This window comes from Corvus hawaiiensis, chromosome 7 (assembly GCF_020740725.1).
Source record: "Corvus hawaiiensis isolate bCorHaw1 chromosome 7, bCorHaw1.pri.cur, whole genome shotgun sequence".
Classification (NCBI taxonomy): Eukaryota; Metazoa; Chordata; class Aves; order Passeriformes; family Corvidae; genus Corvus; species Corvus hawaiiensis.
Genome location: NC_063219.1, coordinates 28,873,869 through 28,888,987, shown reverse-complemented (window position 1 = coordinate 28,888,987; position 15,119 = coordinate 28,873,869). Strand labels below are relative to the sequence as shown.

The 15,119-nt window shown below is 44.5% G+C and overlaps 1 protein-coding gene across 3 annotated transcripts in view; it reads right to left on the bottom strand.

Annotated features, from left to right (window-relative positions):
* The window catches only part of GLI2 (GLI family zinc finger 2), a 190,507-nt gene that overhangs the window by 23,051 nt on the left and 152,337 nt on the right, over positions 1–15,119 (bottom strand). For all 3 annotated transcript variants that reach the window (XM_048309894.1, XM_048309895.1, XM_048309897.1), the window contains 3 exons: positions 6,334–6,535; positions 4,020–4,233; positions 2,347–2,460 (listed from right to left, as the gene is read on the bottom strand). In XM_048309894.1, the coding sequence (XP_048165851.1) occupies positions 2,347–2,460; positions 4,020–4,233; positions 6,334–6,535 (530 nt within the window). The remainder of the gene's footprint in view (positions 1–2,346; positions 2,461–4,019; positions 4,234–6,333; positions 6,536–15,119) is intronic.

Genomic DNA, 15,119 nt, shown 5'->3' with positions numbered 1-15,119 from the left:
CCCAAACAGACCTATCTGACTGCCATCTCCTTCCCCACCAACACTTTTCCAATGCCTACTGGGGAGCTGCAATGATTAACGACTTAACAGCATTATATGGCTTGGAAAGCGAGACATGCTGTACCAAAGTTCCACAATTTTCATTAACTAGCTCATGACATACATGCCAGCAGTGACTTTTCAATTCAAAAGTTTAGATATGGGCAGAAAGAGATTTGTTTTAATTAGCTTTTAATTAAAAAAAAAAAAAAAAGATATTGCAAGGTGGCTCTTGGGACAGGAAACTGTAGTAATTTACAGAAAGACTTCTGGAGATTCAAACTATACCAGAGCCCAGAGCAACAGTCTGAGAAAGTTCAAACAGCAACTTCTTTTTCCTGCAATTCCTATTTGGTTGAGCTGTAAACATTATTATTTTTGGAATGTTTGTCTCCATACAAAGTGCGGTCCCCAGACAACTGTCATTTTCTACTAAAAATCTTTTTTTGCCAAAAATTTTATACCTTCTGCTGGAAAAATGGAATTGTAACAATTTAATTTGTTAAAAAGGATTGACTTGTTTCATTTCTAGCTAGTTCAATGCTAGTCTGAATCTGTACTGGAGCCCTTGTGGCACTGTAGAAGTTCAGTAACTCAGGTCCCTCATGCCTGGTACTTCACTGTGTCCCACAAATCTTGTCTGATTGCATTTTTTACAGCACAAACCATCATGGGAGATACTGGCTGGCCAAGGATTGCGAACACCCAAACCACAACTCACATGAGGTGTTCCAAATGCAGCATTTCCAAAACAAAACATACACACTTTTGGGGATGGATGAACTTCATAGTCAGCAAAAAATGGATCAGTCAATTACTAACTGACTGCAACACAACTTTTCAGCACAGTCTCCTGCAGAAAAAGCATTTCTAAATTTAATTAATTCCTCTTGCTTAGACCAAAGGAGACACCCACTACATTCAGTTTTTTAACCTGTTCTCCTTGCCAAGAATGGGCTGTCTCTTACATGGTACCTTCTAGTAATTTCCCAGTCAATACTGAAATGCTGCAAGATGTGGAACCTACACTTCCCTTAGGGAATTACTTCACATACCCCCTCACTAGGAACTACTAGATGATCAGCATGCATTTTCCTACTCCTAATTTCACCTTGCTATTCTAATCAAATCCCATTGCACTGCTTTAGACAACTCCCCCGCTCCATTCAGTGCTAATTTCAGTGTTTTTAAGACCCAGTGGATGAAACCCTGGAGGAGGGCTACAGGAGTGAGCCAGGCTGGTGCTATCCAAGTGCTCCCAAACTGGGTGCACACGGCTTCGCATGGAGCAGCGCATGGAGGATGGCAGCCATTGAGCAAGCAGCTGTCTGTCCCACAGCTCCTCTGCTACACATACTTTGAGAAAGTAAGTGATAGCTTTCAAATATTTTTTCATTTGCTGCAAGAAATAAACACACTACCCTATTAGCCCAGGCGGTGGCCAGATTGGTTTTTCAGGGCATGTGATTTTGCAGCAGTGTGTAGATGCACTCCTAAACTCAAAGCTCCAGAGAGGTGCCTCTTTGCCCTAATCGTGCTGACTACAGCATGTTTATCTTTCCCTGATATGCTATCTTCATCAATTTTACCAGCCCCCTGATGACTGCACACGTTGCTGTCCCCATGCATCATGCTGAGACCTGCTCCTGAACCAGGGCAGAAGGAGAAATTTGTCATCAACTCTTCCATTCGCTTGACAATAACACGGCCTAATATTTCATGAAAATGAAGTGCCCAGAGCACTCCTGATAGTTTACAGTTGTGATAAAGGACGGTCAGATGGATACTGTCAGCCATTAAACAGTTTGCAATCACAGAGCTCCAGAAAGAAAGCAAAGGCCTCTGGGCCCTTCTTGGTGTCAAATGTTGTGTCACCAGTGTAAAGGATGTTTCTAGGAGCAATTCCTTGTTGAATCAAGAAGTTGTCCTTTTTTTGCAAGCTTTCTACCTACATGCAAGCTTCCCTCATAATCTATGTTTGCTCTGAGACGTTTATACTGCTTGCTTTGCAGCACAGAAAACTCAGACATCATTTTTATGTTATTACACTTGATATATTTGCTCTCTCCTTTTTTTCCTATCCAAGCACAGCAACAGCAAGCAGAGTCCCAAGTACCCACAGAATGCTTCACTCAGTCACTGCAGCTCTGCCCTGTACCTTCCTGGGCTTTGTGCTCCAAGATACACCCACCTACCTGGCAGATTTTGCTGCCTTGCTCCCACCTGCAGCAAAAGATGCCAAGAGGATCGTTCCCGAAGATGAGACCCAGCAGCTCGCCACAACATGGCTCACAGCAGGGTGGTTACCTGTGTGTTTGGGGACACTGGGAGCAAGCCCTCAACTTCAGTCTTGACTTTGCTGCGTTTGTTAATTACTGGATTGACGGTGCTGCTCACGGCCGACTCACTGCTCTGCTTGCTCTAGGAAAGAAAACCAGGCAAGAAATGGCACCGGGGTTTGGGGATGACAGACAGTGGCCCACTTCCTCATTAAAAATTAACTTAAAAATCAGTCATGGTTGAGCTTCAGGAGTGGCAGGGGAGAGCAGGGTTGGCCTGGGGTTCATATGAAAACCAACCCATGTGGGTTTGTGCAAGGCAGAAGGGATGGGAGAGAGGGAAGAAGAATCAAGGGCAGCCCCTGCTTCTGCAGGCTCACCAGTGAGCTTGGCCTCGCCACTGCTGCTCTGTTCCAGAGCAATACAGTCCATGGCATAGCCATCAAAGCCTTACACACCCCCCACCCAAGCCACAGTTTTATTTCTCAATGTGACGAAATGATTTGTTGAGAAAAGGAATTCCTGGGGGGAGCAAGGGGGCTCTAGTTATATGTGAGGGCTCTGGCGTGCTGAGTCCATGAAAGACTATGTGTGTAATTTGCTAAGCTCTTAAAAAAAAAGAACAACTTCAGGAGAAAAAACATCCCATTGTATGTGCATAAAATTGGAACATTAACATTTTAAATACTCTTGCTAATTGCTCAAGATTGGTCCTGCAAATTATTAAACAGAGGCAGAACTCCTGCCAGCCACATAATTTTGGTAGCCAGTTTGTAAGGAGAAAACAAAACCAATCAATCAAACAACCTGCAATAACAAACAGAGTTTGCAGTGCAGCAGCCATGAGAAACCCTAAAACAATAAACCAGTCTTAAAAGTTCAGTATGATACAACTAAAACAACAATTTGAAATGGGTGTGACATATGGTGAAATAAGTCTTTGGGGAGAAAAGCAATGCAATTTAGACTTCGAAGGAATGTAAATGGAAAAGAAAAATGATTAAGAATATGCTAGGCATATTCATTAACCCAGTGCACGTGGAGGGCTTGTGCACACATGTACGCGCTTGTGTGCTCACAGATATTTGTAAGATGTACTTAAGGTGTGGGATCTCATTCCTGGTTTTCAAAATCTGGCCCCTGGTTTTGCAAAATTTAGCAGTAAAAATCAACAGCAGGGACACACTGAGAGAAAACCTACCGAAAAAGAAGGAACAGTAAGTAAAATGTGAAGAGGTCCTACATAGGATGCACTTACATGCTAAAAATTAAGACCATCGTCATGGTTCACATGAGTACAAAAAAGGAAAGAGGGATTGGTGAAGGTACTGAAGAAGCTTGGTTCATAGGTGCTTGTTTTGCAAAACACTACAGCAACTGATTTCCCTCAATTTCAACAGGACATAATGTGTTCAAGGAGATTTCCTGCCTGGGATGAACCTTGCATATCATGTTCAATACTTTGATGGATGAAGGCCTTTGGTTTCTGCATGGGTAGGTGCAAAGAAGGGAGATGGGCACAAAACTTGTCTGTGACTAATTCAGAAACACTTGCCAGGAAAAAGAAAAAGCAACATAAGGGGAGAGCATGAGTAAAAAGAGAGTTGTTAAAACTCCCACAGCCACCATGAAGGGAAGCCTACATCCCATGGAGAATGTGCCTCCATTTCCACATGTGCCATGCAGGATGGCTGTCCCTACCTGGCTGGAGTCAGAGATGCAGTTGCTGTTGCTGCTGCTCTGTGCCGGTGATGGGTTCATGGAGATGACTGCCATGTGCTGCCGCGGGGGGAAGGTTGGGGATGGCTGGATCAGGGGAGGAGTGTGTCCGAAGGCTGAGCTCAGGCCTCTTTGCTGGGTCAGGATCTGCTGGTACGTCACGGGGTTTAGCGGGTGGGGGAAGCTGAATGCCGGACTGCAGCAACAGGAGAAAGAGAAATGATAAGGAGTTATTTTAAACAATATTTATCAAATTAGCTAGTGACTGATTCAACTATGGTGTCTTGGAGACTCCAGGAGCCAGGCTGCAATGCCCAGCTACACGCCTTCAATGCCAGGTTAAACCTGACTGCCTGCTTTACTGCAAAGTCACGGTTTGTCTTGCACATGCTTCAGCAAACTTGTGAATCATTTTCACCCGAGCATTAGACTGATTGTAATTTCTTTGCTTCCTATGTAAAAAAACCAACAAAAGCCCTCGGCAGGGAGTGCAGAAGAGGATGGGACTTGGGCGCATCTGGCTTTGCAGCCCCTAAGGCTCCTGGGTTTTCCCAGGCAGACTTCTTCTGCAGACTTGCAGCTTTGGGGTTATGCTAACCTGGATATGAAAAAAAAGCATCACCTGGCTCACCTGGCACAGATTACAGCAGGGATGAATAAGTATCCATTAAATATAATCCAAAACTATGCAATTTACTCTGCATTCAGGTGAGGGGAGTGCTGGCTCAGGGGACCGCTAAAGCATGTCACCCTTCCTATGTAGGTCACTGGTTCATCTCCAATCTAGGTCAGCAGTGACCAGGAACACCACTCGCCCCTGGCTGCTTGGGCAGTAACTGGGGCAACAGGTCTGAGACAAGATGCAGCACTGGAGAGCAGTAAAAACAAAGCTCTTCTTTTGGAAAAAAGGGGCTCACTCCGAGGGGCAAGTTCACTGGGCAGAGATAGAGAAGCACAGGAGATGCTCTGTGGTAACTCTAGACATGTGATGCACGAACCATAGACATTCAGCCCAAAAACTGATTATTTGCCACCTTCAAGAAGTGGCTGTCCTGAACCTTTACCCTCATGGTATTTTCTCTCACACCACTAAAACTGCCCAGGGTCTGAGTTCTCAGAGAATGGGGCCATAATTAGAAACATGCTTAATTACCAATTTTGCTTTTGGAGAGAGTATTTCATTCCTGCCCCTAAGACGCTGTTAAAATAATAACAAAAAAGTCTTTTCATGCCAAAGTTCTGGCAGTTATGCTGTTATATATGTAACTCATTTTACAGATCCTGACATTTAGGATATATTTTTAGAACACTGAGAAGGGTTTCAAATTCTTTATTATTAGTTGATTATTCTCTTGGAGGCCGGAAGTTGATCATTAGGTCAGTCCCCAGATACTGATTTGTTAAAAACACCAGACATTACTCTTAATATCTGAGTATAAGTTAAGATGCTACAGGTATGTGTAGCTAATGATGACAGGTAAAAAGACTATAAAAAATATGATTACCAGATAAGAAGTTGCAATGTGTTCAAGTCAGCCTTATGTTCGATTTTACAGTCAGTTTCTAAATTATGCTGCTGGATAAAGTAACTTACATAATTAATGTTACACTTATTAATAACAACATCTCTGTTTTCCCCCACAAGTTTTAAGCATGCATAATCTTTATAACCCTTGCTTTGCAACATCAGTGTTAATTAGATCTAACATTTTTAACAGTTAAGTAATAAAAAGAATAATAACATTGTGAAACTTGGGTGAAGCAATCACAGTAGGAATTGACAAGAGTCAGCTGCCTAATGTAAGTGCTTTTTAATTAAGATTTGAACAAAACTTGACTCAAGGGTTTAGATTTGGTTTAAATACACTTTTAGAATTAGGCTCTTCTATCCACCCAGGCAACATTTTTTCTAAGAATGTGGGCCAATAATTTGGAGAATACTTTGGGGCAATCTCTTAAATCGAAATGTTTCTTAACCAGTCCAACTGCTCACAATGAACATTTTTTAAGATAAATTTATTATCTGTTTCTGCTTGTGGGGAGGCATGATCATACTGTAATTACTGGAAATGTGGTAGCCAATAACCCCAATCCAGCCAAAAAAACCCCACCCCATATGCCACGAAATACCCTTCCACATGCAAAACCAGATGGGGGCCTTGAATTACTACACTACACAGCCCTGATGCACAAAAGCAGAGGTTGCGAGGAAGGGAAGGTCTCCCTTGCTGGAGGATCATCCTTTCTCTCGTGGGGATGGTTCCTCAGCTGAATGGAGCTGATCCCAGAGCTTTACCTGATCGTCCCGGCAGATAAATGGCCGTAGGAGCCACTTGCTGCTGAACTGCTTCTGGAGTTGTTGATATATGCCACAAGAGAGTTTGGGGAGGTCCTAATCATTGTCTGGAGATCAATGCTGGCATCAGAGAGCGGGGAGATAGACAGGGCTCGTTTCCGGCTTAATCTTGGAGTCACCCGTGGGCTCGAAAACCGGGACACTGCAGGAAAGAGAGATTTTGTCAGACAAGACCAGTGGGCTGCTCCCTTCCTGCAGACGGGCTGGAAGTCCTGAGAACTGCTGCACTCATGACTGCTGTGGGATGTTCAGGACCCAGGAGCAGCGCAGGGACCAACTGCCCTTTGATGGGAGTTTTCCTCTCTTCTGGGTGCTGAATGACAGCGGTCAGGCAGCACCATGAGCGCCTGCTTGCTTTGCTGTCCTCAGGGGTACAGAATCCTGTCCATCACCCCCTTTCATAGGCACTAAATTAACTTAAAATTAAAAGAGAGAAAGCCCTGCAAGGTTTCCATGAGCGCAGCCGTGCTCGTTGACTCGGTGTCAGGAGCAGCAGGCCAGGGGAGCTGCACATCCAAGCTGGGGAGACCATTGCAAATGGTGAGTGTGTGCCTGCGTGCGGGGGGAACGGAAACCAAATGAGCATGAGCACAATGCTGACCATCCAATTAATGAAGGAGGCGAGGCTCCAGAAACCCTGAAAGTAAATTAAGAGTTTTAAGGAAAGCAATTTGGCAGCTCAGGCACAAAGTTCAAGCTCTCCCCCTCCGAGGGGACCTGCCAGTGCCTGGACCCTATTAGCAATTGTCAATCATTCAGGCATGAAGTAATTTCCAACCCTGCCAGGCCCATTTATGGATCTGCAATACATGATGGGTTACTACTGTACAAGTTTGGCATCCCTCGGTGTTTCGGCACTGCTAACTGGAATGACTGACTTCACCCAAAGGAAACTCTGCCCAGGCCTGACCCACCTGCAGATCTCTGGGGTGGCACAGACAGGAGTTGCAGATGGGCCATATCACAACCTTCCCCAGTACCATCGTACCAGATCGAAACCCTGCCTGGAATGACTCATCCCTCCAAAGCAAGCAGTTGTTTGGATTGTGAATTTAAAAAAAAAAAAATTCTAAGGGTAAAATATAGCACTTGGCAATGGGTCCTGGTTGGTAATCCCTGCCATCCACCCAGGGGTGCAGGAGGGCTCAGCTGCTCCAGCTCCTTCCCTTGATGAGCACAGCAATGTATCACCACCTGACTTTTCCAGTGGTGGTCTCCCTAGAAAGCGTACTATGAGTATATCCTATTACACACCGTGAATAAAACACTAGACTACCCAGACAGGAAATATGAGCTATTTCCCTCTAGCTAGTTGAAGGCACTGATTTTGGTTGAACACCACCAGGTACAAACCTTGCACTTTGTAAGAGCATGAACTTTCCGTCCTGATGACAGTGCTGGTATGTGAAAGGGTGAATGGGATGTAGAAGGAGGTAAAATATATTCTGCCGGTGTGATCAAACAATTCCTTGATTTGCGTTGGCTCACAGAAGTCTGTGTCAACATTTCCCTGAGACCAGTGGCTGAGCTGCAGTCTCCACATGACTCGCCTGTGCACCAAAGTGGCTCTGTCACTACCATGCCTGGGTGCTGTGTAATCAATGGGGTTTAGTATCACCATCCTCTTAGTCCCCATAATGACCCTCATGGCACAAGATAAATGACTTGCCCAACGTCCCACTGGAAATCCAAGGCTAAGTCGGTACTTGAACCAAGCACTCTTCTGACTTTTGTCCTACACCTAAGAAGCTTCAAGATGCAATGCCTTTATTGCAATACTGACAATATTGGGAATTTCTCCTAAAAATCAGATTGTTGCATGTATGTTGAACACATTCTTATAATATTTTGTATAATTACATTGTGCAGCCTCACGGGGCAGAAAGACACTAGAAAACATGGATCAAAGATCAGGCAGCAAACAGAAAGCGCAGCAGTCTACAAAAACCACCTCATGGGTGTTAAAGCTGTCCCATGATTTCGAGGGACTGGGCGCAAACTTCCCTAGTGCTTGCAGCTGGAAGACTCTAGCCCTGAGTGGCACTTCCCTGGAAGCTGGAAAAGATGCAGCTACTTTGGAGAGGCACTGCGGACAAAACCAAACTGAGCAAATGAACTTCCCTCAGCAAAGGTTGGCCTGAAGGGCTGAAATGGAGAATTGCCAAACTTCACATCTGGTTCCTGAAATCTGAGCCCTGCCAGAGCCCTGGATGAAACAACATGAAGATTGCTTGCGTTCAGATCATAATGGTCCTCTGGCCGTAAGGAACCTGCACCACAACCTGGAAAGGCCTGGGTGCTGTTCCCAGTCCTACCCAGCCACACCTCCTTGAGCAAGTTGCTGCTTCTTTCTGTGTCCCTATTTCCCAGTGTCATCTATTTAGATGAGCTCCTTTAGACAGGGCTTGTATTTTATTCTGTACGTACTGCACCAAGTGCAATGGGGCCCCATCTCAGATGAGTTGTCAGTGTTTCTGTCCTACAAATAATATGTGTCTTTCCAGATATAGATACTGTTTCCTGCATTTGCATTCCCACAGTCTCCTCCTTCTCTAACAGAAGGAAGCAGGCCAGATTTGACAGTCATATTTATCTCTGTTACTCCCACATCTCAAGGGAGATCTGTTTATTAATGTGCCACTTCCCTTGATAAATTACTAAATAGAAAGAAAAGCCTTGTACTCATTTCTCGCTGTTCCTTCACATGATTTATGCCCACAATGCTGGATCAGCCATTGGTTTCCATTAATTTTCAGAGGGAAGAAGACCTGATGTCCAAGAGAAACCTGGGTTTTAGCAGTGCAGACGACGTGGGCACCCCTCCCTGCTGCACACAGGTATGTAGTTTTTTCCCCATGTAAAACTCTGCGGGAAGCTGTCAGATTTTCAAGCTCGCCTGGGAATTCTCCAGCCCAAAACCAGTAATATGCATTGCGTTAGTGTCCAGTCTAATTTAGATCCTGCAGGTACTGTGGGCTATCTGAAATGTTTGATAGCAGATCCAATAGGTTGGGCTCATGCTTTACACAAAAGTCTCTTAGGTCTTGCGGGCTTCCACAGAAAGCTGTGACCTAAAATCGTGCTATGGATGAACAATTCCTCTCTTCTTAATGACAGCCTGCCCAAGGTGCCTGGGAAGAGAATCGTCTGGGAAACGGAAAAGGAGTTTAAGCATGTGAAGAAATGCTCACTAGTGCATTTAGGAAGAGAGAACCTTTTCAAAATTATTATTCAAAAGCAGATTAACAACACTGGGATTGTTCTAAATAATAAAGTTTGCCTGACCTGAATGTCCTGATCTGAGGACATGGAGTACAAATGTTAAATGGTACCAGGCAGCAGCACTGGTCAGCATTTGTGTAGCTGTACATAGCAAGGTGTTCAGCACAGGCTGACTGACAGCCACTGAGCCACATAAGCAAAGTCCTCTGCTGCCTGAAGTTCAGTGTTGTTCCAAAAGAAAAACCTCAAACAACTGCTTTAGAAGGGTCTGTGCCCAGAGAGGTAGCTAAAGGTGGGATCCATTTTTCAGACACACAGATGGAAAGCTTTGGGAACATTTATCACTAACAGTCCTCTCTCCCCTCCCCTTTCAAAATTGCTGACTTCTCAGAATGAACAGGGCTAGTTAAAAGAATTTTTTGATGTTTGGAAAACATGCTGGGGCAAGTTCCCAAACTGTCAGAGTAGCCCCCATCAACACTCCTATAAAGAAAAAAAAATTGGCATTTTTTCTGTTGTTCTGAAAGTTGTTGTGTTCAGAAACCTAAAATCATCATAGGTTAACATGAATTTGAAACAGTCACACATTGAAATAAATGTAGGAAATTATTTCAAAATTCATTCCAGTCCTCTATCAGTACTTCAGTTTTTAAAATTAATTTCTCTGTGCCTCTCTACCTCAGATGGAAATCTTTCTTACCTTCAGGTTTTTTTCCCTTGAATCCTACTGAGATATGGAAAAACCTCTTTTTTGTCACCCAGGCCCACAAAGAAATGATAGGCCAAAGCCCATGCAGCAAAACAAGAAAAAAGATAACTTCATGAGACCTCTGTATTGCTGCCTCCTCTGGTGTTAGATAGTGTCTCCAGCCAAGTACCTTTTACAGCATCCTCAAGGTAGGTGGTGGCTGCTCTGTATCTGCTACTTCTACGTTCTGTCTTGAAAAAACATCTATTAAAGTCAGCAGATGCTTTCCATGGACTTTGGAATGTGGAATAACTATGAGTTTAAAAGCTGACCTAGAGACTTGCTTATCTGAGGTATGTCATCTTTACTTTCAAACTAACTCTCACACTTTGAAAACATAGAATGTTGGCGCACCCGTTTTTATGCACATACTAACATCTTGGGTTTTATTTCTTAGGTGTATATTAAAAAACTTAGCTCTAAATGTGAAAATCCGACTTCCTTTTTATTTTTTTCAAAAGCTAAAGATACCTGCTTAGAAATAAAACTGTTTAAGATTTCAAGCAACAAAAATATCCTTGGGCCTGGAGTAAGACACAGGAACTTTTAAGCCAAAAGACTGTCCCCTTCTCTCTCCCAAGTCAGGAGGAGAAGTGAACTGGTGAATGGAAGGGTACAGCACAGGCTGAGCCCAAAGCTTTGGGCATTGGTGGCAGCATTGTGGATGGCAGCTCATGAAGGACAATAAAAAACTTACCATAAGCCTTTGACCCTGGTGCCTCTCCTTACAAAAAGTCAATTCCAGATACATTTTAGAGTGTTTTAACTGTTGTGCATGGGCTTTTCCTTACCATTTCACACATAGACCCCGATACAGTGACTGTCACGGGCTCTGGTCTACATGCTAGAGAATAAATATAACTCACATATTTTAGGAAATCTTTCAAAACTGCCTGGAGTAACTTTTCAGTAGAAAAGTTCCTGACTTTACAGTGGCACTATCTTTTCAGGGTAAATGTAAATGCCACAGTTCACAACCAAAAGCCATTTCTCTCCTGGGATGTGTGTGTTTAAACATCTAATTTCTAAACTAGCAAGAATTCAAGGCTGAATTTTCGAGTGACATTGGCAGTGTCTGCCAAATGTCCCAGCCCAGTCCAGCTGGGAGGAAAGTCCAGATTTCTTTGCTAGAAGGCAAGAGTATCCTTGGCACTTTCCTATGGTGCCTGTGAATTATCACATCCACAAGTTGCTCAGAAACTGGGATACTCCTCCCAAATTTAGATTAATCCACAGGTCAGTGATGACCAAATGGTCAGCTCTTACACATGGCAGCTTGTGGACTGACTCCTGTGCCTAATCCCAGTGCCCAAAGGCAGGATGAGACCTCAACTCACTTGGGATGTGGGAGCAGAGGTTCCTGCTCCGACCACTTCTGTGGCCGTGGGCCAGACGGATTTTACAAGAGATGTTTTTTTCTGGAGGGAGAAGTCAGACCTTATGTCACACTAGAAACAGTGGCAGCAAAGCCTCCTGAAAGGAAACGCCAGGCACTCAGTGGGAGCTCCTTCGAGGCTCCTTCAGGGTAAGGAAATCTTCAGGGTAAGGAAACTCTTTACAGACAAACATGTTGCTGTGATCTCGACTGTACAGGGTCACCAGGGGAATCTGCTCCCTAACAGACGAGTCTGTAAGGCACATGGGCTGCAGATGGCTCGCACCCTGCCTGCCCTCCTCCCGCCTCACTGAAACCCAGCCAGAGCCACTGCTTCCCCTGCATCTCCTGGCCAAGCCCCAGGATAAATACAGTGTTATCAAAATGGTCCCTCTTCCTCACCATTCACCAAGAAAACTCCATCCAAAGTGTACAGAAATATCCCCCCCCATCCCACTCCCATCATCAAATTAAATCCAAAGGCCCCATAAAAACACAGGATAGTCCCTTAATCGATAAGCAGCAATAAACTACAAACATTCTTATTGTAACCAGTTCCTTATTCCCGTCTCTCCTTCTGCAGAGGCAACACACCTCTTTTTTAGACTGCAGCAGATGCTGGACATTTGTTCTGGCACCAGACATTGTCCTGGGACCCTTCTTTCTTCCCTCCCCAGGCCGGTCAACTTTGCAGTTCAAGGAATACTAATGCTTCCCTCAAATCCTCACTGAAAGACAAGGCTGCATTCTTCTACTCCCAATCCACAAGGTAACTGTTTAGTCGACCCAACTTGCATATGTAAATTGAATTCTTTAGAAACCAGAGTGCAGCAGGATTCCAGACACAGCACTTAAGGGGTGCTCTGGGACTTCTTCTCTCTTCTGCACATATTTTTCTGGGGAGAAAAACAGCACTGCTGGCTAGAAATGGGTGGGAAATTGTTTCCCGCTTTCTGAACCTTTTCTGAGATTTCAGCAAGTTTCCATTCTATGCTGAGACAAAGAAAACAACAAAAAAATAAGTCTTTGAGAGTTTTTAAGGAAGCGACTACAGAGCGCGCCGTCTACCCAGAGTAGCCAACAGCGGGCTTGTTTTGGAAGTCATCTGTGATCCAACACATCCAGCCTGCAAACCCAGGGCTGCTGGTCCCTCCAGCCCCAGGGGAAGCACTTCCTATCTAGGTCACCATGAGGCTCAGCTCTCTGCTTTTGTCCCGTGTAGCTGCTCCACATGAACCTGCTGGAGAGAGTCCTGAGCTCACCTCTCCCAGCCACGTGCCTGCCGACTGCAGTCACCACCAGGCTGCACTGCCAGCCCTGCTCCTTACCCTGCTGGCTATTAAATCATTTCCTTCAAGCAGAAAGGCTCCAACAACACTGACTGAAAGAGGCTGGTGAAGCTGAATCACTGTTTGATTTGGGGAAATAAAGTCCTGCTTAATGACTTGCCCACATCCCAGGCAACTGTGCCAGCTGTTGGCCTGCTGGCTATGCTGGGCTGAACAAAGCCTTTTGCCAGTTAAACTGCTGATTGTGAATCAAGACATTTGTGACTACCTAGCATCAGGCAGTAAAAACCAGGGCAGGGATTCCCCCTCTAGCTCCAGAACCGAACAAAATGACAGCACTGCAGGGTCATCCCTGCTGTTGGTAACTGTTGCACAAACATGTCTATACAGCCTTCCGGACATGAGGGACTACCCTGGACCTAACTTCCATTCAAGATGCTTTTTCCCCATTCCCTGACTCAGCACGGTCAACCAATCACAGTCTCAATGCTTGCTCAAAGTGATGGATTTAAAGATGATCTTTAATTTTCACCCTGGCCATAAGAATCTTATTCCAAAGATCTGGATCTTGTTCCTAAAGCTACCACTATTCCACTCACTGATTTCTTTTCTCTTTGTGATGGAATGGCTTTGCTTTGTACAGCACTTTTAGATCTGCTGATGTACAGGCTATAACAGCAGCAGCACTGAGTCAGTATGGATACACTCCTCCTGAGAGAAAATGGCTTCTCCTGAAGGGCTGAGAGTAGTCACAGGAACCCCTATGCCTAGGGGGAAAAAAACAGCTGGAAGTACTAAACATGCTTAGAAAGCTGTAGCCATCTCCAGGGTCACTGTGTTCCCCACCAGTCTTTCCTGCCCCAGGGATGCTCTTGCGCAACCACTCCATCACCTGGAATAATCCACCATGTAGCACTACTTCTAAAAAAGAAATGCAAAAGATTGTTTTGATCTGGTGACTAGAACCTGTAAATACTATCAAATGTACCCCATCAGCAACGCCATGACATTGGAAAGTGATTAATTTTTGATTTGAAAGTGTAGGCTTTCCAGAAAATGGGATTAAGCCTGGATTCAAACTCCACTCCTGGATTTCAAGTCCCTGTTTGGATGAGGAAATGGAACAGGAGAACTAACTGAAGGGTTGTTTAGTCTCCACTGGAACTGGCCTGAACACCCCAGCAGTCTGGTACGTAGAACTTAAATGTGGTCTACTTCAGTGATTTAACTACTTCTAGCTGCACACTGAAAACCCAGTAGAGATGCAGCTCTGGGCAGCCCAGCAGCCCAGCTTAGTCACCATGTGAACATTCAGCAGCCCTGGCACAGGGTTGGCACCAACAAGCTCCAGCTTATTCTATTATTTTTCCTGACCTTAGACACATGATGGAATGAAAAACACTGACAAAAACCATGAAGACACAGAGAAATTCTCCAAGAAATGCAATTACAGGAGCCAGAAAGGCCCAGGTATGTGTCTGTGGAAGAGCTACCATTCCCAGTGTCCATGGCTCCCATGGACCAGCCTGCAGATGTCTGGAAGTGACGTGATACTGAATAGGCCACAATTAATATATGCTTATCTCCTGCTTTTTCTTCTGCAGGTGCCAGTGTTATCACAGATGAATGATGGTGCTGCATGTGGTTTAACAAGAGCCACCTACATTTTTAGCAAACTAGTTCTTGTAAAGTTTCTATGTTCCTGGGCTCCCGGGGAAGAAAAGGGCTCTCTGAATGACAGATGCAGTGAGATGGTGACTCACTGGGGGTTTATGCATGCTACTGATATTCTTGTCTCAGAAAAACACCATAAGAGGATGCTTTATTAAATTATCTGTTCAACTATTTACTTAGGCCCTGCTGATTTAAATTTTTGAAATAACTTTCTAAAAAGAGAAGGAGACACTGGCTCTTCATCCAGCATTTCAGAGCTATCCATTTTACTCTCTGCCTTAATAATGTACAATTCTGTCTTTTCTCCGGGTGATGGATAAATGCAGGCACGTGGACCAGAGACTGGTACTGGACTGGTGCTCCTTTACACATTCTTAAAAAGTAGTGTCTCATGTCACTTTCTCGTAATATTTGAAAG